General features: G+C 39.8%; 1 protein-coding gene across 1 annotated transcript in view; it reads left to right on the forward strand.

The window, feature by feature from the left end:
- Positions 1–20,311, forward strand: part of sdc2 (syndecan 2) — a 56,782-nt gene extending 36,471 nt beyond the window's left edge. Inside the window, exons 2-5 of the mRNA XM_035431376.1 lie at positions 14,217–14,328; positions 16,049–16,200; positions 16,620–16,752; positions 18,176–20,311. Of these exons, the coding sequence (XP_035287267.1) occupies positions 14,217–14,328; positions 16,049–16,200; positions 16,620–16,752; positions 18,176–18,339 (561 nt within the window). The 3' untranslated portion in view covers positions 18,340–20,311. The remainder of the gene's footprint in view (positions 1–14,216; positions 14,329–16,048; positions 16,201–16,619; positions 16,753–18,175) is intronic.
- The last annotated feature ends 3,515 nt before the right edge of the window (positions 20,312–23,826 follow it).

The following is a 23,826-nucleotide window of genomic DNA, read 5'->3' on the forward strand; positions in this document are numbered from 1 at the left end:
GTTTGACTATACAGTGGTAAAGCCTAACCTACATTTTCTTTTGTGTTGTCTGGTAGTCTAATGTTACTGTACTTGAGGAATGCGATGAGGAATGTTTTGCATATGACATGATTTACAGATATGAATATTAATGAGCACAGGATACACACCCACCCTGTTCTAATCTGCTGAACAGGTCATGTTAATGTAATTGTGTTTGTTACAATGAAATGGTTATAATTGGGTTTAAAAATTTGAACGAAATAAAGAAGACCATTGATTGTCTCTTCTGGGGAATATAACCACAATCCAGTTTCCTGGACCTTTAATTTCTCCTCTGTCTAAATTGAAATATTATTCTGAAAGCTCAGACAAGTTAGTCTTGTAACTCTTAACTTTAATTGGTAGAGGATTAATGATTATGAGTATTTACAAAGCAAAACTAGAAGGTGGCACTCAGTAGAGTACATGTCTTTGGTAACACGACAACAGTCAAAATATACCCACTCCACATGTCGGATATTTACCAAAAGTTGTTGGTCAAAATTTGTTCCATGCCCCATTACCAACGTGTTTCACATGAGGAGATGCATTTGTATAAACATTTCCATTACTGTACCTGTACTGTATGAGATATGCCTGTTCAAATCCAATTTGAGCCATTTTAGCATTTTAGCCAGTTTTGACACCGCCATATGGTCAGTTCAGTTATCAGAAATGTTCATCATCCCAATTTGTTTGATTGGGGCAGTAATTTTGGGTTTGCCTCTTATGTCTACTGATAGGCACATAAAGTTTCATTGAGTGACATGCTTCTGTTCGGGAGTTATATGGCTTTTTGTGAGAAGCCACATCTACTGCCACGTCCCCCTTTGGCCAATTGGTGTGAAAACTTAGTTAGTTCCTCCCTGCCCCATAACCAAGCTTTCCACAGTTTCATTCAAATCTGCTCATAACTTTTGGAGATATCGTGCTAACAGACAGATAAACAGACTTACAGATAGAATGGGGTGAAAACATGACCCTCGTCGACTGAAAAAAATTCAAGTTGGGCAACAGATCAGTCTCCAAAAGCACAAATGATGCTGTGTGAAAAAGCAACCTACCTGTGAACTGTGGTGGCAAAGTGTGGCTGGGATATTAAACAGGAAGTACCTGAAGTGGTATTTCCTGCTTGGCTGCCGCCCTGCCAGACCCTGAAAGCTGGAGCTGTAGACCCTTTGCACAGTGCCTCTCTTGTGTGGTCGCTGGAGTGCAGGAATGCAAAGCTCGCCTTCGCAAGTCAGCCAGCAGTTTGTTTTGGAATCAGAGATGTTATTCATCCAAGTGAGGCAAGCCCACATGCTCCCAGCATACCCAGCACCATAATATTTTCTTTTATTTGAGGAAGGAGGCAGTGATATGATACAGCGGAATGTGATGGGTTCATGTAATAGAATTAGCCATTACTTTCGATTGTTATAGATGCATTTTTCAAAAGGGGAAAAAATGAAGTTATCTAAAATGAAGAATGCAAATGTCATAAAACTGAGCTGGTGTTTCCTCTGGATTTTTATTAATCTGATGGAGGGCATTAAAAAAAATGTTTTAAAGATTTTTCAATTGATTTTATGTTTCCTTTGGATTTTTCTGATGAGCATTAAGTTTGGGGGGGGGGGGGATTAATAAAACGAGGTTATGATTAATTCACAAATTTTCACTTGCTGCTGTCAGACTGGGTAAATAAATAAATAAAATTATTTACACTGTCCCGTGTCTGATGATATAGTCACTTCTTTCTCTTTGCTACGCTTGTTAGCAGGCAGTACTGGGGTGATGACGAAAGCACTTTGCTAGCTGTATTTTCAGAGTTCAGAGGAGAAGGCTTAACCCGGTCAGCCGTGCTGTCACTTACAATTGTGTCTCTGTCACACATCACTGGTTGAAAGTCAAGGCTCATGAGGGTTGTACAGGGAATTGGATTAATGACATTTATATGAACAAGAAGTTGTATATATTAAGTTACAAAAATTATAGCAACTTTGCTGTCACCTCCTGCCATTGGTCCTGCCAAATTGTTGTCACCTGTTCTGTTGGGTCATTAAGCTTTGCACCTGCTCACAATGATATTCCAAAGAATGTTGCACACACACATATCCACACCCACACACACATGCACACAGATTGTCTTCAGTTTTGATTAACATAATTGAACTCATTTTTTGTCGATCTTTGTTAGTTTCTTTATACATAGAAAAACAGCAGTAAGCTTATTTTTCTGTTTCTATTATGACTTCATAATTGAATAGATTTTTGCACTGGTGTTATTCACATGAAAAAGCACTACATTTTCAGTAGTACAGTATCTTTCCTTGTTACATGTATGGCAGCCATATTCAAGGTACTCTCTTTAGCCCCCTTTTCAAAGCAGAGGACAAAGGGCAATGCTGTTAGATTACACAGCCCTGATTTAAACCTTCCCCCAAGTGGTGAGACTTCCGCAGCCCTCCACAGGACAGGCCTGAGCGGAAATCCGACATGGAGGGGACAGGGGAGTAAATTCCCCAAAACTCTGGGCTCCCGCTGCAATACGCAAGACATGGCTGTGCTTTTGTTTTGTTTTGATCTGATTTGTGTCGACCCCTTACAGAAACCGGGCCTCCCCCCCCTCTGCCGTCTCTGGATGGCTATTAATTAGACCCTGATTATGATCCCCTAGGAGAGGGCTAAAACCACAGGCCCCTCGGGCCCCTCTGGCCCATAGATTAAAGCTGTCCCCACCACTCAACAGGTCTCCCAAACAACGTTTGAGCTCTTCCAGGCCCTGGGGCTCCAAGGGTGTAAAACACTATATTTAAAAACTTGAAGGGCTGCTAGTGGCCAATATCTCTGAGGGGTAGAGTTGTGCTGGAGCGACAATTCCTCTCATGCATCCCTGCCTGTCTGCTGTAGCCTGGGAACAGCTCAGCTTGTGGATTTCAAAGACTTTATGAAAGGTGCTTAAGCTGTCTTAGAAATGTGTGTGCGTGAACAGCACATGTCTGTGTATGCGTGCTGTTTTTTGTGCTTTGGTGCATATGTACAGTATGTGGATGACAAATGAGTTTCAAAGGGGCAGAAATGTTAATGTTAAGATTGTGGAAAACAATGTAAAAATGATTGTGTTACCTATGTATTAATAATTAAGTACAAAATCACAACGTGTTTTTAAACAATCATTTTGCTCACCCAAAATATAATTTGGTGTAACAATAAATGTTTTTGGTTACTACCCATAGACAAAATTTGTTGAACATCAGCAGACTGACTGTGTATTCCATATTTTGTACCTTTCACAGGATGACTTCATTTTTGTGGTAGAGAAATGAAAACAACATCAATTTATAAACAATTGTTTTCATTTGTAGATTGTAGACCGACATTCTTTCTGTTCGTGTGAGTTAACAAAACAGCATTATTGTATTTTATGCAATGATTTGTCTGCTGTTTCATTTTTTAGTCATAAAACAAATGTCAAGAACACACACACACACACACACAAGTGATTCTAGATACAAGAATGGACGCTTCTGTAATATACATGTATATGCCAAACAGCTACAGTACAGTCAGATCCAGTAAAAGCACAATCTGTTCATTTTGCTTTGATAAAATAAAATCCTGGTAGAAGGAAACTCACTGAATGCAAGTGTGAAGTACTTTGCTGCAACAATGATGTAAAAAACACACAGCAATCTTTTATGTTTCTTAAATCTGAAATCATGGTGGAACAAATTCCGGTTAAAAACCAGACTTCTAGCAACTAGTTGATTAGCTAGAGGTAATGTTACTTACAGGCCCAACAGAAAACATGACAACTCTATGTCCCTTCACAGGCAGCTGTGATGATTTTGTTTCTCTTTAAGCCACTTGTGCTTTCTTTCTTTTCAAAAAAAGTAACTGCTCTGGGGTTTGATGGCTATGCTTTTAGTGAGATTTTTAGTGACTCTTTTAGTCACTCGCTAGTTGCCTATACCGGAATAAAAAAATTTTTTCAAGTCGCAGCCAATCACTTTCAATTGAGAAACCAAAGAAGAACAATTTGAGATTTTGCACACATTGTCCTCCCATCGTTTGTGGGTATAAAATGAGTGGTACATAAAAAATAATAGTTCAACATGAATATATAAGTGAACCTTTTAAAATGTATGCTAATGGGTTTTTATTGTGTTTAAGCTCAGCCAAGGACCCTCTTTCATTCGTTTCTATGTGATACAGTGTCTGTGCATGCGTGCATGTCTGTCTCTGTGTGGATGGGCAAACAATTTTTTGAATCATTTGGTTAGCACCCTCTATTTTGATAGAATTTTGTTAATCATTTTGAGACTTTATTCAAGTCGTGTGCAAGATTTATTTGTTAATACTAGGGCTTAAACATACTTCATTAAGAAACTTTTATATCTGATTGTAAGGCCTACCAGACAAATAGCAAAAGCCAGTCCCCATGCATTGTTTACAGGTCCAATACTGCCTCATGGGAAATGAACAGTTGCTAATTCCTGCTACATTATTCTTTGAAATAGACCAGCGTTGTATTTTGTTGACTAATTGTTTATGTTTTAGCTTTTTCCTTTCAAAAATTAAGAAAAATTTACCTTGCAATTGTATTTATCTATGGCTGGTCACACTATGGAAACTGGTCAATATTATACAAGAAGATACAATGCATTAATATAGTTCTCTTTGTTGTAAATGGCCTTAACATTATGTTTTAATTGTAATTTATGGTATTAATAAAAGCCACAGGGATACCAGCTACCCCTTTCTGAATGTGACTTGAAGGAAAGATGGCTAAACAGAAGACAGTGCTGTGTTTTTCTCAGTCAGTGTACAGTATATTGTGTTTGAAGACTCTCTCTGTATTTATTTGGTAATTGTTTACTTCAGCAGGGGCATATTTGCTGTGCCCCTGCTGTCCTTGCCGTGCAGAAAGTGTTGTTTTTCTGGCATGCTGCACATGCTCATAACAACACGTCTAGTATGGATGCTGTGGCTTTCACATGGGTACCTTCTTTGTTGAATTTCAGGTTAGTGGCTGACAGATCGACTTCATCTGCAGCTTGCTTTGTAATTGAGGTATCCGCATGTGGTGAATGTGCTTTTGCCTCGAGCAGAGCGACCGGAAAGCGGTAGGAAATGTGAGTCATATCACAAAAAAGGAATAAGACAATTGTGTTGTGTAGATCCAAATCCCTGTCAGTTATCGGTGTGATCTGAGGCACTCTCAAGGAAGTGGTGTGAGGGGGATAAAAACCAAGGCAGAAAAGGCCTTAAAATAGAGTAGTTGGCTGTTCTCTCTTGTGTGACTCACTCCATTTTCTTGTCTTTGAGCTGTGTGTGTGTGTTTGTGTGTGTGTGTGTGTGCGTGCGTGTATGTGTGTGATTGCTGCCAAGCAGTCCCAAAAACACCCCAAAACACACTCTAAAGAGGAGAAGTGGATACCGATAACGTGTGTTTATTTCCCTTTTCTTGCATTTTGCCCACATGTGTGTATATACATTGGGATAGTGACACAATTTTTGTTGTGTTGACTCTGTGTTCCAGCACATTGAATTTGAAATAAAACAATGAATATGAGATTACATTGTGGACTTTCAGCTTTAATTTGAGGGTATTTATATCCATATCGGGCGACCCGTATAGGAACTACAGCCTTTATTATGTACATAGTCCCCCAAATTTAAGGTACCAAAAATAATTGGACAGTTGGCTGCTCAGTGGTTTCTTGGCCAGCTGTGTGTCTTTGCATCATTAGTTCATGCAAAAGAAAACTAACAAAAGGTCTTGATTCCAAGTGTTTGATTTATTGTTAGGAAGCGAGAACGTACTGGTGCGCTCAGCAATAACAAATGACATGGAAGACAACTGTGAATGACTTCAGTTGGGAAGGAACAGCCCTTTTCAACTGTTGAACAAATGAAGAACACTGTCCGGTATGTAGATGTGTCAAAGACTACCATAAAGAAAAGACAACACCGACATAACCTCAGAGGGTTCACCGCTGAGTTGCAAAGCACTGGTAAGTCTCAAGAACCGAACAGCCAGGTTGGAGATGAAAAAGTACATTTAGATAAACTGTACAGTTCTGGAACAAAGTCTTATGGACAAAGTGATGGAAATGGAAAGTGTGGAGAAAGAAAGGAACTGCTCATGATCCAAAACACCCCCTTCATCTGTGAAACATGGTAGAGGCAGTGTTATGGCTTGGGCATGTCGCTGCCACTGGAAATGGCTCACTTGTCTTCATTGATGATGTGACTGCTGATGGCACCAGCAGGATTAATTCTGAAGTGTATAGAAACATGTGCTCAAATGCCTTATTGGATGGCTCTTGAATGACCCCAAAACATACTGCTCAAGCAAACAAGGAATTTTTCAGGGCTAAAAAGTAGAATGTTGACTTGAGTGGCCAAGTCAGTCACCCATTCTGAATCCAGTTGAAAGTGCTATTCACTTGCTGAAGATAAGACTGAAGGAGAAACATCCCAGAAACAAGATACCCAGCGTCTGGTAATGTCTATGGGTCGCAGACTTCAGGATTTGCAGGAAGTACTAAATGCTGTGAGCTCCATAAGAGTATTTCTGATCTGTTGAACAGGCCTTTGGGGTATTTTTTTATTATCCTGCAAATTCTTTGGTCATCTGCTGTAGCAGTCTTCCTTAGCCTACCAGGCCCTTTGCAATTACTGAGCTCTGTTTCTGTTGTGTTTCTTTTTAATGATGTTCCAAACAGTTGATTATGGTTCCCTGAGGACTATCTCGAAATAAAGAAAAAAAATGTCTTTGTCCCAAACATTATGGAGCTCACAACTGACAACTTTCTTTAAGATTATGGCAGTAGGGCAGTGGTGGCAGCTAGTTATGACCGGCCCCAATGCAAGATTTTTATTGGACCCTCTTTCACCCCGAGATGTACGCATCTCAAGTGCGGGGGGGTCAAGTGGGCCCCCACAACTCAAACAAGGACCCTATGTCTTGCTTGCTGTCCTACCTGCAAGGTTTCATGGCCTCTGGGTGAGGCGATGACAATGGGCAGCTGATTCTACTGGGAATATTGGGAGTGTCCAAGCATTCCAATTTTAGCAGCTTGACTATCTTTTCTTCCTAGTTATTTTCTCCTTTGTGCTTGAAAGGTGTTTTCAGTGCTGCCTGCTTTCTTTCTCACCAGCTAGCTAAATGACGTTCAAAACTTTGCGTGCTAAACTATCATCAAATAATCAAATAGACACTTAACACTGGACAACAACATACGCAGACATATTTCACAACAGTCTTTCCATATCAGAAAATAACACTAATGCCAAAGAAATGACCACCCATTATTTAATTGAATGTAGAATAGGTTTGAAATTTGACACAATCACAGACATTTGTACAAAGAAAGTATAATAACCGTGGCAGAGATGAATTTGCTTATTAAAGGATATATAGTATATGGTACTTATATATGTGTGTTTTCTCTGATGCTTAATGAGTGTCTAAATGTAAGGGGCTGTGCAAGAATGGGCTTGTGGGGTCCACTCTCTGAGATGGGGACACAGGTCCTCAGACCACACACCCCAGTGCAGCTGGCCTGCCTGCACTGCCTGTATCTCTGCCACTGAAATGGGGGACTATGTATAAAAAGTCCTATACGTATCATTCAATATGGATGGAAATACCATCAGATTAAAGCAGACAGTCTGCACTTTAACTTCATATTCATTGTTTTATTTCAAATTCAGTATGCTGGAGTACGGAGCCAAAACAGCAGAAATTGTATCACCGTCCCAATACTTTTGCATTTTACTCTGTGTGTGTGTGTGTGTGTGTTTTCAGAGTAGAGTCAGCCCCAGTGTTTCCCAGAGCCTGAAGCTGAGTTAATATTTACTGTGCAAAGAGTGAATGTGGAGTGGGCAGGGAGTGGGGGTAGGGGGAGGAGATAAATTATATATAGAGGCTTTGACATGGTTCAACAAAGCCTAGAACCCCACCCCCATCATCCCATGTTCTCCTCCTCCTCTGACCCTCTCAAAATAATGTATCCTGCAGCTAATTGAAAACGGCATTGAATGATCCTTCTGTTTTTTCTTTTTCCTTTGTGATACTGCCAGGAATGGAGTTGTGGTTTGACAAGCTTTTAATAAACTAACCTGCAGGCAGCAGACTGCCTGTTCCAGCAGTAATCTCTCTCCTTCTGTCTCTCTCACTATCTATTTTTCTCTCCCTCCCCCATCCATATCTCTCACACTGTTTCTTTCATTTGTGAAACTATGAAGACTCATAGTCCCCTGTTGACTACTTGCTCATCAAATGTAGACAGATAGAAAATGTGGTGCATATATTTTCTGTTAAAGGACACAAATGTGAACTATTGTTACTGCTCAAGCCTCTGTCTGACAGATGCTCTAGGCAGCTTCTCGGGGCAGGAAATATTTTGTCTTCATGTCTGCAGCACGTGAATAACTCATTCTGTACTCCTGCTCATTTGTCCTGGCCCAGCAATGGAACAATTTATCCAATTTTCTGCCTAGAAATAAGACTAGTTGAGATCATTGTGGTTCTCTCTCATTCACAATTAAAAAAAAAAAAAATCAATAATGCAATTGTGTGCATGTGCGTGGGTGTGTGCATGTGCGTGGTCCTTGAGCATTCACTGTACAGTCAGGGCTGACATCTTAATTAGTCGGCCTTTGCTTTTTTTCCAGACACTGTAACTAGGGGTGGGACATTTTTTCTAAGTGATTACAAGCTGATTCTGGCCTCACTTCACACAGAACACTGGGACAGGTCAGCCTCAGGAGGTGGGTCAGAGGAGCAGGTGGTTGTGCCACAGCACTTTGCTACTATGGACAGTGACTGCCCAAGGCCAATACAATTATTTTGGGACAGATAAAGTTGAAAGCCCAGGCTAGACTGCAGAAAGCCATTTTTTCCAGGCAGTCTATAAGCCTATAAAGTCAAGTTAATTCAATGAAACTGTAAAAAATATAGACTCATTTTATGTGGATTCCACTAGATTTGTTGACTGATTAAAAATGAATAAGCAGCCAACACCTATCCATCTCCTTTACAATAATTATCAGGCTTTTGTAGACTGATAGGCTACAGACCATATTTACATGCACATCATTATTCCAGTCTTATTTGGAAAACTCTGGTATTTTGGTTACAATATAGCCCAAGTAAACTCCTTTTTCCAAAAAGCAAAACCTGGTTAAGCAATTATTCCAAATATACAAAATCCAAATAGATAGGTTGCATGTGCCTGCAATGCTCCGAAAACACAGTTTTGCAAGGTGTCTTGGGTGTTGAATTCAGTTGAACTCACAGAAAAAATTAGAGGTGGAAAGTACTAAAAGCAATGTGTTTTGTTAGGCTATCAATGTTATAGCGTTATCTCATTTTAATTACAGTTTGAATGGTAATCGTTAAAGGTAGCACAATAAATGTCAAGTCTGGTCATAGATAGGATGGTAGATGGGAAATCTGGTCAGAGATCTACATTTACAGGAACCACCACAGGAAAGGCGATTAATAATTGCGTTATTCATGAGTTAACGCGTTTCCATCAATAGCCCTGATTTTAAGACAGCAATACCACTGGTACCCACCCAGTGAATTGTAAATACTTAATGCACATGGAAGAATTACTAGAAGGGAATGAAGACACAGAATTTGTTAACCTGCTTATAATTATAAGCCCACATCCTGGTTTAGGTTTTGGAGAGTTCACAGCAAACCATTGCAGGGAATGATGCTGGCTACATGCAAATGCGGGCAAGAAATCTAGAAAGTCATCTGAACTATTCTTAGTCACCTGACTTAGAGTACATTGTGTTTTCCTCAGATATAGCTAACATTAAATTAAGGAAGGTCAAGGGAGATGTGACTAATGCAGATGAATAAGATTATGTAGGTTTTTGTACAGAATGACAATTTTGACATTATTTACCATAGGCATGGGCCTCTTGGGTAGTGAGAGCTCAAATAAATTCCACACAGGTTCAGCAGAGTCCATAAATCCCTACTTCTGAAAGACTAAGCAGCCAATTTAACCGTGAGTACCTCATCTTCCAGCTAAAGTGTTCCCAATAGTGCAGTTACCCAAGAGTTTTGCTTATGGAGGAATACACAGACTTGGGGGCATATTTTCCTTAAAGACTGTCCATGTCTCTGGATGATGTAAAATCCTCTGTATTTTCACCATAATTCAGCCATAATGTGTTCAGATGGAACAGCAGCCAGACTCACAGTAAATATTCCAGAACTCGCTAAGCATGTCCCTGTACCATGCCTCATCCCAGCCTCATTTCAGCCACAAATCATTTCAGTTTCCCATGTCATGTAGCCTGTGCGTGAGCATGAAAGGAAAGTTCAAGGCCCTTTACTTGGCTTGGATTCCGACCAAATCTGTAAATTCTGTCCAAAATTAAAGGGAATTAAGGTAAACCAGAAAATGTTTGATAAATGATGTTATTATTCATCCTGAGTAAAGACTGACACTTGACATTTTAAGTGTGCTGACTTCATTAGTAGGTTTTTTCTGTACTAGAGCCTGTCAAAAGCTTTTCAGGAAAAGATCAGTTTTTTTTAATTTCATGTTGTGATAAACATTATGGAGAAATTCACTGCAATTTAAGATACAGGCTTTAAGGTACTGGCTGTATCCTTGGCTAAAGGTCACACAAAGTAAATCGCTCCTTTAAATCGATCAATATACACAGAGTGTACGTATAAGTGGAGTTGCGTTGTGTGAAGAAAATTCTGGAACACATATTGTAGGTCGTACCTTTTTGCTTAATATTTGGCTGCATTAAAATAAGAATATGGTATCTTTGCTCTTTTATCACATCACCTTGGTAAACATGTAATATAAGATGTCAGTTGAAACACTTGGATAGATAGGCTATACAGGATATTGTCATATTTCCATTTGGCATTTTGTACATGTCCATATATTAACTATGTACACATACAGTTAAATGCAGAGAAAGGAATGCCATTTTTGTTTTGGCTCTGTACCAGCCCATTAGATTTGAAATTAAACAATGAATATGATGTTAAAGTGCACACTGTCGACTTTAATTTGAGGGTAGTTTACATGCATATTGGGTTAACTGTCTAGGAATTACAGCCCTTTTTATATATAGTCCCCCCATATTAGGGGAGCAAAAGTAATTTGACTAATAAACACTTCATCTTAAATACACATCTTAAATTCATCATATTTAGTACTTGGTTGCAAATCCTTTGTATTCAATGACTGCCTGAAGTCTGCGACCCATGGATGTCACCAGACTCTGGGTATCTTTCCTGGTGATGCTCTGCCAGGCCTGTACTGCAGCCATTGTCAGTTCCTGTTCATTTCTGGGGCGTCTTGCCTTCAGTATTATCTTCAGGAAGTGAAAAGCATGTTTAGTCGGATTCCGGATGGGTGATTGACTTGGCCAGTCAAGAACATTCCACTTTTTGGCCTTGAAAACTCCTTGCTTGCTTTAGGGGTCATTGTCCCGCTAGGTGAATGTGAAGCTTTAACACTTCTTGACAAGTGCAACAGACTCTGAATGCAAATTGCACACTTAGAATAAACTCCAGAGCATTTGGTAGCTTTCTTGTTCATGAACAAATGATGTAAAGATGCACAGCTGGCCAAGAAACAGCTAAGCAGCCAATTGTCTCATTACTTTGCTCCCCTAGAATGGGAGGACTATGTGTAAAAAGGTCTACACAGATCACCTGATATGGATGTAAATGCCTCATCTGCTCTTTAACCTCATATTCATAATTTCATTTCAAATCCAATGTACTGGAGTACAGAGCCAAAATCAAAAAATTGTTTAACTGTTCCAGTACTTTCACATCTTAAGCTTAATGCCATTAAGAAACATTTTTTGATGCTTCACGGCAACAAAGGTTAAAATAAAGTTGCTTTGAACAAATTCGCCCTTTGATCACAGAAGTGGAACTGGGAAGGCCTTTATTTGAGAAGTCATTGCGTCTTTTGAGCCTCGCTGGTTTTTTATCAGCTCCTCCTTTCACTGCTGTGGGGACCACAGGCCTGGCCCATTGTCACTGTGTGCGCTCAGCTCTCTTTGAAGAGAGCGCTGCTTTCATTTGGCTTCCAGAGACCCCCCCCCCCCCCCCCCCTTGTCTACCTCTCTTTCTTCTGTCGGTGCAAGCGTTGTGAAATTGAATGTAGGTTCATTTTAGTGTCAGGGTTTATCAGCAGGGCTCATCAATGGGAGAAAAAGAAAGTTACCAAAAAAAAAAAATGGGTCCACACACGCATGCACACACAAACACACACACACACACACACACACACACACACACAAGAACGATTTATTGTTGGTTCTTTTGTGTGGATTTTCAAAAGCGCAATCTGTATGGAAACAACATCACGCATTAGGGTGAGTTGTGAATAGTGGTTTCCATGGGTCCTGACGGGCTATTTGACCACTTGAAGAGTAGGCACCAGGCTGCCGCAGAGCGGGGGGGGGGGGGTTGGGGGCAGAGATTAAAAGGAGGGAGGGTGTTTTTGGAGGAAAGGGCCTACGGGTGTGATGGTGTGTTAGCCAGTTTGTGACCAGGGCTGTTATAGTTTGATCACAGTGAGCGTGCTCTGAGCTCAGGACCTGACCAGATGGGGGGGGGGGGGTAGGATGTGGAGTTCGGGCGAGGAGGAGGGGTATGTAGCTTGGGGGAGCGAGGGTCAGACAATGTTGTTAAGAAGCTGCTTTTTTTGTGCAGACACAGAAAGTCAAAGACAAATGTTCCTGGCTGTGAAGATTGTTGCCAGGGCAACGGCGGTGGGTGGATCACTACCATGTGTTGCTGTTCCCCCATCTCTTCCGGTTAGGGTCAAAAACATGGAGCTGTCTTGATTAATGTCTGATTGTTGCACTGGCCAAAAATTGGCCATTGGTATCTCTTGCATGCTTGTAGTTACATATGGAGGCCTTATGAGCGTGTGTTGATATGAGCGTACCCTGTGCTGTTCTATACACTGCATGAGCGATTGAAGCCTCCATGCACAGTGCCGGAGAAAGATAATTCTATGAAAACAAAAATCAAGATCAGAAAATGATAAGATGCCTGAAAACTAAAACAGTTTTGTCTTTTATATATCCCTATTTGTTCATGGGACCAATATTCATGGTGTTATAGAATACTTTACCGAATATATTTGTGTGCTCTATGCTATGCTAAGAGATCTCTCACTTCAAAATAAATAAATAAATAAATAAATAAATGATAGGCCATCAGGGCTGGGAATGATTATATTTATTGCTATTGTAAAATTTTGATTATATTATAAGGATTGACTATATTTGTGACTTTACAAGAGCAGTAAATCCTGTATCTTACTCGGGCAGTGAAAACCGTCCTCATATTGAGGATTGTTTCCATAGTGAATTTATTTTTTTTCCCTCGGGCCGCTGATATTCAGTACCTCTTATACTGATAAAATGCTATAAACAACCCAGATAATGTTCATAACAATCATGTATGAATAAGGATCTATCAGGGAGTCATAGAAAGCATCATACGCTATGGCACTGCAGCCTGGTTTTGTCATTTGATGGTCTTACTGAAATCCCAAATAGCTACATTCAGACTTGTTCAGACAGCCATGAAGGTAATGGGTGTGAGGCAGCACCCTTCCTTACAAGCTGTCTATGAACAAACAAACAACCATCAGACAGGCCATGGACATTTCAGACCCCTCCCATGTACTCCATTCTGAGTCCCAGCTTCTCCCCTAAGGCACATGTTACAGGATCCTTTATTGTAAGCTGAATAGATACAAGCACCCCTTTATCTTCCTGCCAATCAAACTTCCTAACAACAGCAGGCAGGGACTGGGTGCGTCCATGTACAGTGTGCTGCGTATATGAAATTAGTGTGGTTTTGGAAAAGGTCCAGAGTATGTATGCTAGGGGCGCATGCATACAGTATATCTGCCCAAGATATGTATTTTATTCAGTTCATCACTGTAAACAAGATTATTTTTGCAGTTATACCTATAAATCTCTTAATAACCCTTATACGGTGCAACTCTGTGTAAAACAGAAAGGAGCCATAGCTCAGTGCTTCAGTATTTGTTCATTGTGGACTGTGTCCTACATTACAGTCTGAATTTGTGTTAGATGTTTTAGAGCACTACATCACTACAGCAGCTCTGAAATGGCATGCTGCTCATATTAAACCGTGTCCTCTCTCCTTCCATCGATAGACACTTGTGACGGCACAGTCTCCAGCTCCCGGGGACGACTTGTACCTGGATGACCAGCAGTCAGGAGATTATCCTGTAGATGATGACGATTTTAACTCTGGATCTGGTTCAGGTGAGTCTTTTATTGAAATTACACCGTCCTTTCTTTGTTTTTTAAAAATGCTTATTTAGACACACAACAATTCACAATGCTGTGGTTGTGGAGCATGTCTCAAAATTTCTGTCAGTGGGTTTTTGAGAAATTGACTGAAAAAACCTGGGTATAATGAAATTTGGCATCTAGCTACATTGGTTTTGGGCTTCTTTTTGCATTTATTACCCAGCAGATGAATGTTTCACTGTTTTTCGGAATCAGTGAACCTGGCTGCCTGTCAGTTATATCAGTATACAGTTCTCATCTGATGGGCCTGCATTTCAGTACTGGATGTGTGCAGTTCAGCTCTGCTTCTGCAAATCTTCTCTGAGTATCATATGGGTTGATTCTGATTTGCCTTACTCCATTTGTTTGTTGGATATTGTTGGCTCAGCAATATTATTCCTCATTGCATCCATCGAAGTTTGTAGCTCTTTAAAGTTCTTGTTTCTCAGAGGTTTTCCTAAACAGTTTTGTCCTTGCCTTGCAGCTCAGTTTTGATGGACATCCTGAACTAGGCAATGTAATGGGAACTCTGGGAAACATAAAGAGGCAGTTCAGCCAAAAATGAAATTAAGCTATATTTCCACTTACCCGGAGTGCTATCTATAGTCCAGATAGTTTCGGTGAGATTTGACGAAGTTTTCTAGATATCCACTGCAGCTCACCGTGATTCAACGGGACCAAAGCACCAAAGATTTACATTCAGAACACTCAACAGTAACGTGTCTTTCCAAATAATATATGCCAGTTACTCACAAACATCCACAGACTTTGTTGTACACGGTTTTATCAAAAACTACTTTCTACCGAAGTAAGCCAACTGTATATCTGCACAAAATCTCAACCAAAGCAGTATTCTGGGGTTCAGTGTCAACATTGATGAAACAATGTTGAAACAATGTTTTAAAACTGTGTTGACACTGCACCCCAGAGTTCTGGCGTGCTTTAGTTGAGATGTTGCATGAATATACACAGTGGATTGCGAAAGTATTCCCCTCTGAATTTTTACATTTCACTATGGCACAAAAAGATTTCAAAATACACGTATTTTAGATTTGTTTTTATGTAAGACCTAGTCAAAGGCCTCTATTCCATCACAGGTAAATGAGAGTTCAAAAATCTGTAATTTTATGAAATTTACGTAACCAGAAAATGTGAATTGCAAAAGTATTAACCCCCGAGCCCCCCCTCCCCATGTTTCAAGAGGAATAGACTACCTCCAGCGTAAACACTTTTTCAACATTTACGATGTATAAGTCCCAGATCTCATGTTCTGGCGGACATGATGGATGTGGAGCAATATTTCTGGTTAAATATTTCATCACATGAACATCAGAAGAACCGGAACGTCCTAAAGAATTTGAACAAAATTTTAAAACAATATTTATATTTGAATATTGAGTATTTGAGTATTGAGTATAATTGAGTATTTCAATTTCTCAATTCTGATATTTAAAAAAGAGACCTTTTTACGTTAGTACTGCCTTTAATCAATCTGTTATCCTCCCTAGTTAGTTTGTGCTTTGAAACTTTATTTTGGCCAGATCCCAACAATGAATGTGAAAATGAATTGTTGTCACATGCCTATGGTTTGAAATCAAAGACTTGAAATCTAATTATTGATGGTCTTATATGCACTAAAGCCATGAGTGATCCTTTTCAGCAAGCTTCTGATGGTGGTTGTTATGCATTTCAGGCATTGGTGAGACCCCAGAAGAAATGGCCACTGTGAAAACGCTGTACATGACTCCAAAAGCTGAGCCTACTCAGGACTCCACGAAAGATTTCACACCACAAGTGGAGACGGACACATCCAGAGAAACATCCAGAAAACCCATCAGGACAGAGGTGAATCCTCTGTGACCCTATAACCTCTAATCCTTTTCTGCTGTCACAAGCTCCACAGCTTTTGTAATCCACTGAACGGGCGGCAGTGTAGTATATTGGGTATGGAGCTGGTCTTGTAGGTCAGGTATCTCAGGTTCAATACCCGGGTTGGTCACTGCTGTTGTACCCTTGAGCAAGGTACTTAACCTGCATTGCTTCAATATATATCCAGCTGTATATATGAATGCAACATAAATGCTATGTAAAAAAAGTTGTGTAAGTCACTCTGGATAAGAGGCCTGCTAAATGCCTGTAATGTAATGTAATGAATGATGCACTTACACCCAAGAGGGGCTGCTGTACCTGAAAGCAGCTTGTAGCCTTATTGGCATAATTCTGAGTTCCTGTGTCCGCCCCCCCAACCCCCGCCCCCCCACCAGGCCCCAGTGCCACAGACAGAGGAGCCTCGAAACAGAATTGAAGCCACAAGCACCACCAGCCCCCCTCGCTCCGCCGTGGAGCCATTCGAAGTGCGCTCGGAAAATCTTTTCCAGAGAACAGAGGTCTTGGCAGGTACGTAGTTTGGGCGGGGTGGGGATGGTGGTAAAAATGTAACAAAACCAAGCAGTGGCTGGGTAATTTTTCTCCTTTTATCATCGTCCATTTAGTTCTGTAGTCTGTGAAAATCAGCTCACACATATCTAGAACACCAGAAGACCTCAAGTGTATTTGTGATGATTTTGTAAAGCCCCTCAATGTATCAGATGTTTGTCTTGCTCTACAGCACTTCTGATTTTCTTTGATACACATAACATAAATTTTGCTCTTTATACCACCATTACACCTGCTTGAGGGACTGCAGTCTGACCTGCAGGCTTTGGAAAAGGACTCCGCTTGTTCAGGAGAGCAGGCATTGTCCGGATACGGACCAATCCATCATGAGATCGGTGCAGTGGTGTAATCATGCAGTGGCTGTAATGGTCATGCTTGTCTCCTCTCCATTCTTGCTGAGGCACAGTGAGCAATCCATAAAGCAGCTTGTGAATTCTCCAGACTTCATTGCGTTCCCAAGAGGGGTCCCGCAGTATTAATTGCACTCAGGTTTTTTGCACTCCAAGTAGTTTTATTTCACTAAGAGGACTAGTCTTCCAAGAACAAAATCCAAGCATGACTTTGAGTTTATTTGAAAAAATAGCCATTTGAAGACTAAATAAACACATTTTTTTCAATACATCTGTCTTATGGTAAGCCCCAGCTAATGGTAAATGTCTGTTAAAGAGAATTTTTGTTAACAGCCCCCTGCCATTATATATTATAAGGGTAAGGAAACCTTTTGTTTATTGCCAGTCTTAGATGTTGGTCAAACCTTCAATGGCCTTTGTGCCATGCACATCATACTGTTCTTATTCTCACAGTAATTAGATCTCATGATAGGCACAGCCATCCATTAATTGTTCTTTTGCAAATTAAACAAAATTGGGTTGTTTTCATGAATTTATTTTAGGCCATGGAAATCCTGCTCCAATACCAGGGCTGTGTCGTATGTATGTGTTAAGGCCCTGAAAGGTGAGGTTAAAAAAAGGCAGTCAAAGAGCTACATATGAGATAAACTTGGCTAGCATCGACTGCAAAAAATTACTTTGTCTTGCCTTTCAGGACTTTCGTAAGCAAGTTTTTTCCAAGCCATTATTGATTGGGGTGCTTTCTCTTTTCAACATTTCTCCCTCTTTTACCTCGTTTTTGAGAAGCATACTTGATCCATCTTTATTGATTTAGAGAAAAAAAATTATTTAAAACAAAAATAGAAATATGCACTGCTCTCGGAGACCATGCTTAGGAGGGTCTGGAGAAAGTTTGGTCTTTAGGGTGTGGAGAACTTAAGAAGTAGACAAGAATAAGCTAATTAGGTTGAAAATAAGACATACGCAAGGACTCTGAATGGCACTAATCTTGTACTCTATGTTTCTTTGTCCCCTCCGCCATTTTGTTGTTGCAGCGGTTATTGCTGGTGGAGTGATTGGTTTCCTGTTTGCCATCTTCCTCATCCTGCTCTTGGTTTATCGCATGAGGAAGAAGGATGAAGGCAGCTATGACCTTGGGGAGCGCAAGCCTGCTGGAGCGGCCTATCAGAAAGCCCCCACCAAGGAGTTTTACGCATAAAACACCCCCTTCTGAAGAATCACAATTGCAACCTGAAAAATAATCATAAAACAAAAGATAGACACTTTGGTATTGTTGACAATGACAAACTTGTTCAAATAAGGTAAAATACAAAAATGGTATTATTGGGGAAATGTTACATCAAGGAAAGCTTTTGCATAGAGTAATGTAATTACCTTTTCTTTAATTTCTCTTTTTTAATAAAATACCCAACAGGGTTTATTTTATGAAAGATCTCATTGTATTTAAACACTTGTGTATTATTTTAAGAGGTGAAAAAGAAAGAAACAGTTTTTAAAGAAAAGGAAATTGATGGCATATTTCAAAAAAGCTGTTTTAGTCACTGACTACTTTTTAACTGTAGCAGTATGTATTTGTAAAGAAAAATTTAAAGTGGAAATAATTGAATATAATTGTTCTGTATCCTTTTTTCTTTCTCATTTTGTCATAGCATGTCTGAAATTGATCTTAAAGGTGTATTTCATTAATTTATCTGTTTTCAGATGTTAAAATTGCCTTTCTGTAGTTTTCATGAAGCTGTACTGTCTTCATATTAACTCAGATAACAGCTAATGTAAATGGTATTTTTCCCTTCAGATTACAGTTTTGTCTTGTTTTCATAAAATTAGAAAAACATTTCACAATTTAAATATTTTGTTTTGTTTTATCTTAATGTAGTTGTAGATTAGTACAAAATGCAGCATACAAAGTTAACTCATCTTAAAGATGAAAATGCTCAAAGTAGAAGTCTGATCTTTACACCTGGGTACGACGTATGGATTTGACTCAGTGAGATTTGATTTTTTTTAAAAGCGGTACGTTTTATTGCTTTCCTGATTCGTGCTCTTGCTGAACATGTGAGTGGGCCGGGTGTGAACCCATCAGGCCCTACCCCCATTGCTGAATCTCATTGGGCCATCTCATTCCTCTTTGTAACTTCCTCCTCAAAGAGTTGCCAATGCAAATAGAGTGTGTGTGCCCTCAGTGTTTTTGGTTTGCTATGTCTGCAGATGAGCAGATGGAAAGCGCTTTTTGGCTGTCTTATTGTAGAAGTTTGACTGATGTTTCACTGGGTGCAACCTGACCTTTAACAATGTAATTATGTCCCAGTAAACAAAATGACTTTGGTCAGGCCAAAGGGGACCAGTTGCATTTTCTTTTTTTCTTTCTTTTTTTTTAGGTCAGCAGGTCTTTGTCCGTGGTCTCAGTCCATAACCTCCATGGTCAAAGACTGAGGGAGTTTAATTTGGGCTACTGCTTGGCTAATTCCACCAAGTAAAAATTTTAGCACACTTCACCGGAGCTATCTGTTACCACCTCCAGTAGTCAGGGAAAACTTGCGTCCTCTGAAATCCCGAAATATTTCCTTACAAATATGAAAACCTACAAAAATTCCCCCTCAATTTTTATTTTATTTTTTATGGGGAAAAACAGGAAGCTACCTGAACATGAGTTACGTAAACTAAATCATGTCATTTGAGTTCTCTACTGGATGCTGCACTTCCCTGCCACTCCCCCCGCCCACACACCCCACCCCCACCCCCCATCTCTTCACATGGTACTGAGGGAAGAACAGTACTGAAAAGGATTAGCAAACCCAAAGACTTACAGTATTCTCACCATTGCTGCATATTCCTATGGCCACATTTCAAATTTGTTTCTGTTGGTCTTTTTTAGTGTTTTGTTTTTATTAGAGACCTGACCATTGAGTCCAACTGCTTAATAGTGTATGAAACAAAAAATATATATAAATGTATATTCACAAATGTTTTAAGCCTTTGAAGTGCCTACCATTCGGAAATGTGCTTGTTCCTGTCTGGGTATGAAGAGCTATGTACAACAGCACGGTGAAATAGCTGGTACTTTATAAGCACAGGTGACTGTATGGTAACTTTTTTAGTCTTACAAAAAAGCAGACAGTATTGTATCTATAATTTGAAACACACTACTGAATAAACATTGTGGCCTAATATTTCTGTGTTTCCTGTGTTGTTCTTGTGGCAAATTTCATTTTCATTATGCCATTTTATGTTCAACCACTCAGTGAACATCCACCCACCCTACCATGTTGCCTTGCTGTCAGCAAATGTAAAAGGAGCTTGGATGGTTGGATATGTTTGTTCATCATTGTGCCTTTGACTTTTTAGTGATGTGTTCTACTTGGAAGTGGTGATCCTGCAAGGCTTTTGGTGTCACACATTTACATGACAGTTTATGCTTTCATATCTACAGAGACAGGCAATCACTGTTGAGATCAGTGTTTAATTTAAAATCATCTAAAGCCAGCTATTCCAATGTGTGCATTGTTAGGACCTTTGCCAATCAGGAAATGCATTAAACCCATTATATATTGTACCGGTCTAATGTGCATAACGCACAATTGTTGTATATGACAAGTTAACCTGTTAGCAGTGGCATATCCAGTGACAGAACTTAGTGATGTTTATGGTCCATATCAAGTCCAAAATCTGCCAGTGTTACCAGTGGCTTAGCACTCAAAGTGCATAATCATCCTTAACTTTGCCCAGGAAGAATACAGGTTTTAGTCTGTAGGATATTCTATGCTCTGGTCAATCGGGTTGCTGTAATATACCTGTACCTCCAGGTGCAGTGTATGTGAGGTTGTAAAGAATTAGCAGCTGACCACATGTTTTTGGAGACTTGATGGGGGATATTGCTGTGATGTAATGGGCCTGCTGTTATGAGTTAACTGAGCATTCCAAATTACAGAGTAAAACGAAGCTACGTGCTTTTACAATGTGCGATTCTTGTGTATACTGGCCATGAAAATTATTTGCACTCAGGCTACGGGCACCTGATCAACCAGTGAGTGATGACCCTCCTGTACCCTGCACAACATAATTGGCAATTGCACGTTTCCTTATGGAGCCACGCAGCCACAATCAGCACTGGCATGTTCTGGATTCAATCCGAGACCCTGTGGCTCATCCCAGAACTACAGTGTGGTGTCTTAAATGAATGAGCCACCAGCAGCCCCAACATGCTTCTTTTTTAGGTTCATCCGAATCTTAGGGAACTGTATTATAGCCTTCCATGACCTGTTTCACTGGGGAATAAAAAGGATGTTGAATTAATAGCTGTGTCCCTAACCGCATACGTCCTTGCCACAGAACTAAATAAAGGGGTGGTGTTTAGTGGTTGATTTTAAGACCTGGTGACCCCACCAGCACTTATTGGTATGTTTAACCATAATATAAGAGTACTAAATTGTTCACAAAGATTAAAAAACCCTGATCAGTTGTTTGAAATATGAGAATCTTTTATGGGACTGATTTCACTTACAGTAAAGGTATCCAAAACTGCAATAAAGTTTGTTCAGTTCTTCCTACTGATGCATATCTCATCATCTCCTGCAACAATGCTTTTATTGTTAAAATGGTCTGAATTCATTTTATGGCATTTCATGAACCAAGTAGTAAAGCTTGGTGTCTTTGTTTGCTTAATGCCATGGCATCATTAATTCCAGTTGTTTAACTGAATATTTTGGCCATGATCAGATGCATGTTCACAGACCGGGAAAGCTTTGGTTTTGATCAAACTGAAGCAGCACAAAATGAAATAAACAATGTGTAGTCTACTGGTCCAAGGGAAAGCCTAAGATGGTAAAATATGACTATTTTAACACAAAAGGGCACATGCGGTATTTCTAACCAAGATAACAGTTTTGTATATGAAAGCCGGTACCATCGGTCAATATTCTTTCAGTTGTAGGCCTCTGACCGAAATAACAGGATAAGGTTATATTACCTGCAGTGGAGGTGCAGTGTCAGTCTAAGACAGATGTGGGAAGCAAATGTGAGGCTTTGAAATGCTCCATCACTCTGTGGTGTTAATGCAGTGGACTCATGGCCTGACTACTGAGACTGCAATTGAGTATAGTTTAAAGGCAAGAACACTGCATAATTACTGGACAATATGAATGCCTTAATTTGAGTATGTATGATTACACACCATATAAATATTTTTGATGAGGTTGGAAATATTTTTCTTTAGAGCATCATTAACATTTCTCATAAAAATGCCCATTATACCAGCACTATTAAAATACATGTAAAATACTTATGCAGCATTATTTGTTTTTAAACAGTAAAAAAGCATCTGTAAGGAGTGATTAAAGAAGCTAAGTACTAATGGCCATATTGAAGCTAAATAATTAGTGGCAAATTGGTGCAGATTTTGAATGGAGCTCTTGTGTTGCCTACAAAGTCTAGGTAAACATATCAATTTGCAGTTTATGGTGTTATAAAATTTATGGTATTTCTATAATACAGAGTAATGCTGATTAGGACAGTGTTGTAACTGCCATGTTGTTTGGTCTTTAATCAGATTTTTTTCATTCATATACAGTATGTAAGCTACATTCTTCTGACATATATTTGGGAGGAAACACTGTGGTCAAGATGGCAGTGACTCAACAGGTGCATATACCCCCATACGTTTCCGATATGATGCTTGGTGTTTGGCCCTCTTGTGCACTTTAATTTCCAAAAAATGTGTAATTATTTTGTTAATTTACTTTCGAAGATATTACGTAGTACAAGTGTCAGAAATCTTTTGCATAGATTTAGTTCAGATAACCATATTTTCACTAGTTTGAGCATTAGCTGTATGATTAGCGCTGTGGGACTGGAGTGTGTGTCCCCATGTCTCAGGGACACTGCTGAACCTCCTTTGCCTAGATCCACAGTCTGCAGTGTTTCTAAGCAGAGAATCTATCTCTCATTGGTGATAGGGGTGTGTGTGCTGAGACCGGCCCATCTGCAGCGTGCCCAGCGACTGAGCCGCATGTGTGCATGTCTGGGCGTGCCCCGTATTCCCAGCCCCCTCCCCGGGTCTGTGCGCGGAGCAGAAAGGGGCTCGGGTGGGCGGGTGGCTCGGGAACAAAGGCGAGCAGGGCTAGTTCCTCTGAGACAGAACTAATTGAATACAACGGTCAGCCTTTGCTGCTAGTCGGTGCCAAATCATGCAGAAATTTCATGGAAATGGTTTTCAAAGTAAACAGTGTCAGGCCTCATAAGGGATGCTGAATAGAGGCAGATCCATGCACACACTCATGTCCTGTGAACAGCCTCACTAGGGTCTCACTTCCACCTGCATTCTCCACATAGTTCACAAAATTAGCCCTGCTAAATTGAGCCTTGCAATGAAATTCTATTCATTCCACAAAAATAAATATATAAATAATGGTTAATATTATTATTAGTATTAGTATTATATAGACAACAACAACAACAACAATAATAATAAAAATAATAATGTAAGAACAGGAAAAAAGATGTAACTGGTTAGAAGCTACATACTACTGGATCTATATCATACCAAAATAGTGCTCTATTAATACAAAATGTGGTTTTCCAGATGGAAAGAAACTGCTTACAAATATGTTTTTTGTACAGTGTCATATAAAGTGAGCTCCATAATGTTTGAGACACAATTTCTGTACTCCACAATTTCAGATTTGTAATA

This window comes from Anguilla anguilla, chromosome 8 (assembly GCF_013347855.1).
Source record: "Anguilla anguilla isolate fAngAng1 chromosome 8, fAngAng1.pri, whole genome shotgun sequence".
Lineage (NCBI taxonomy): Eukaryota > Metazoa > Chordata > Actinopteri > Anguilliformes > Anguillidae > Anguilla > Anguilla anguilla.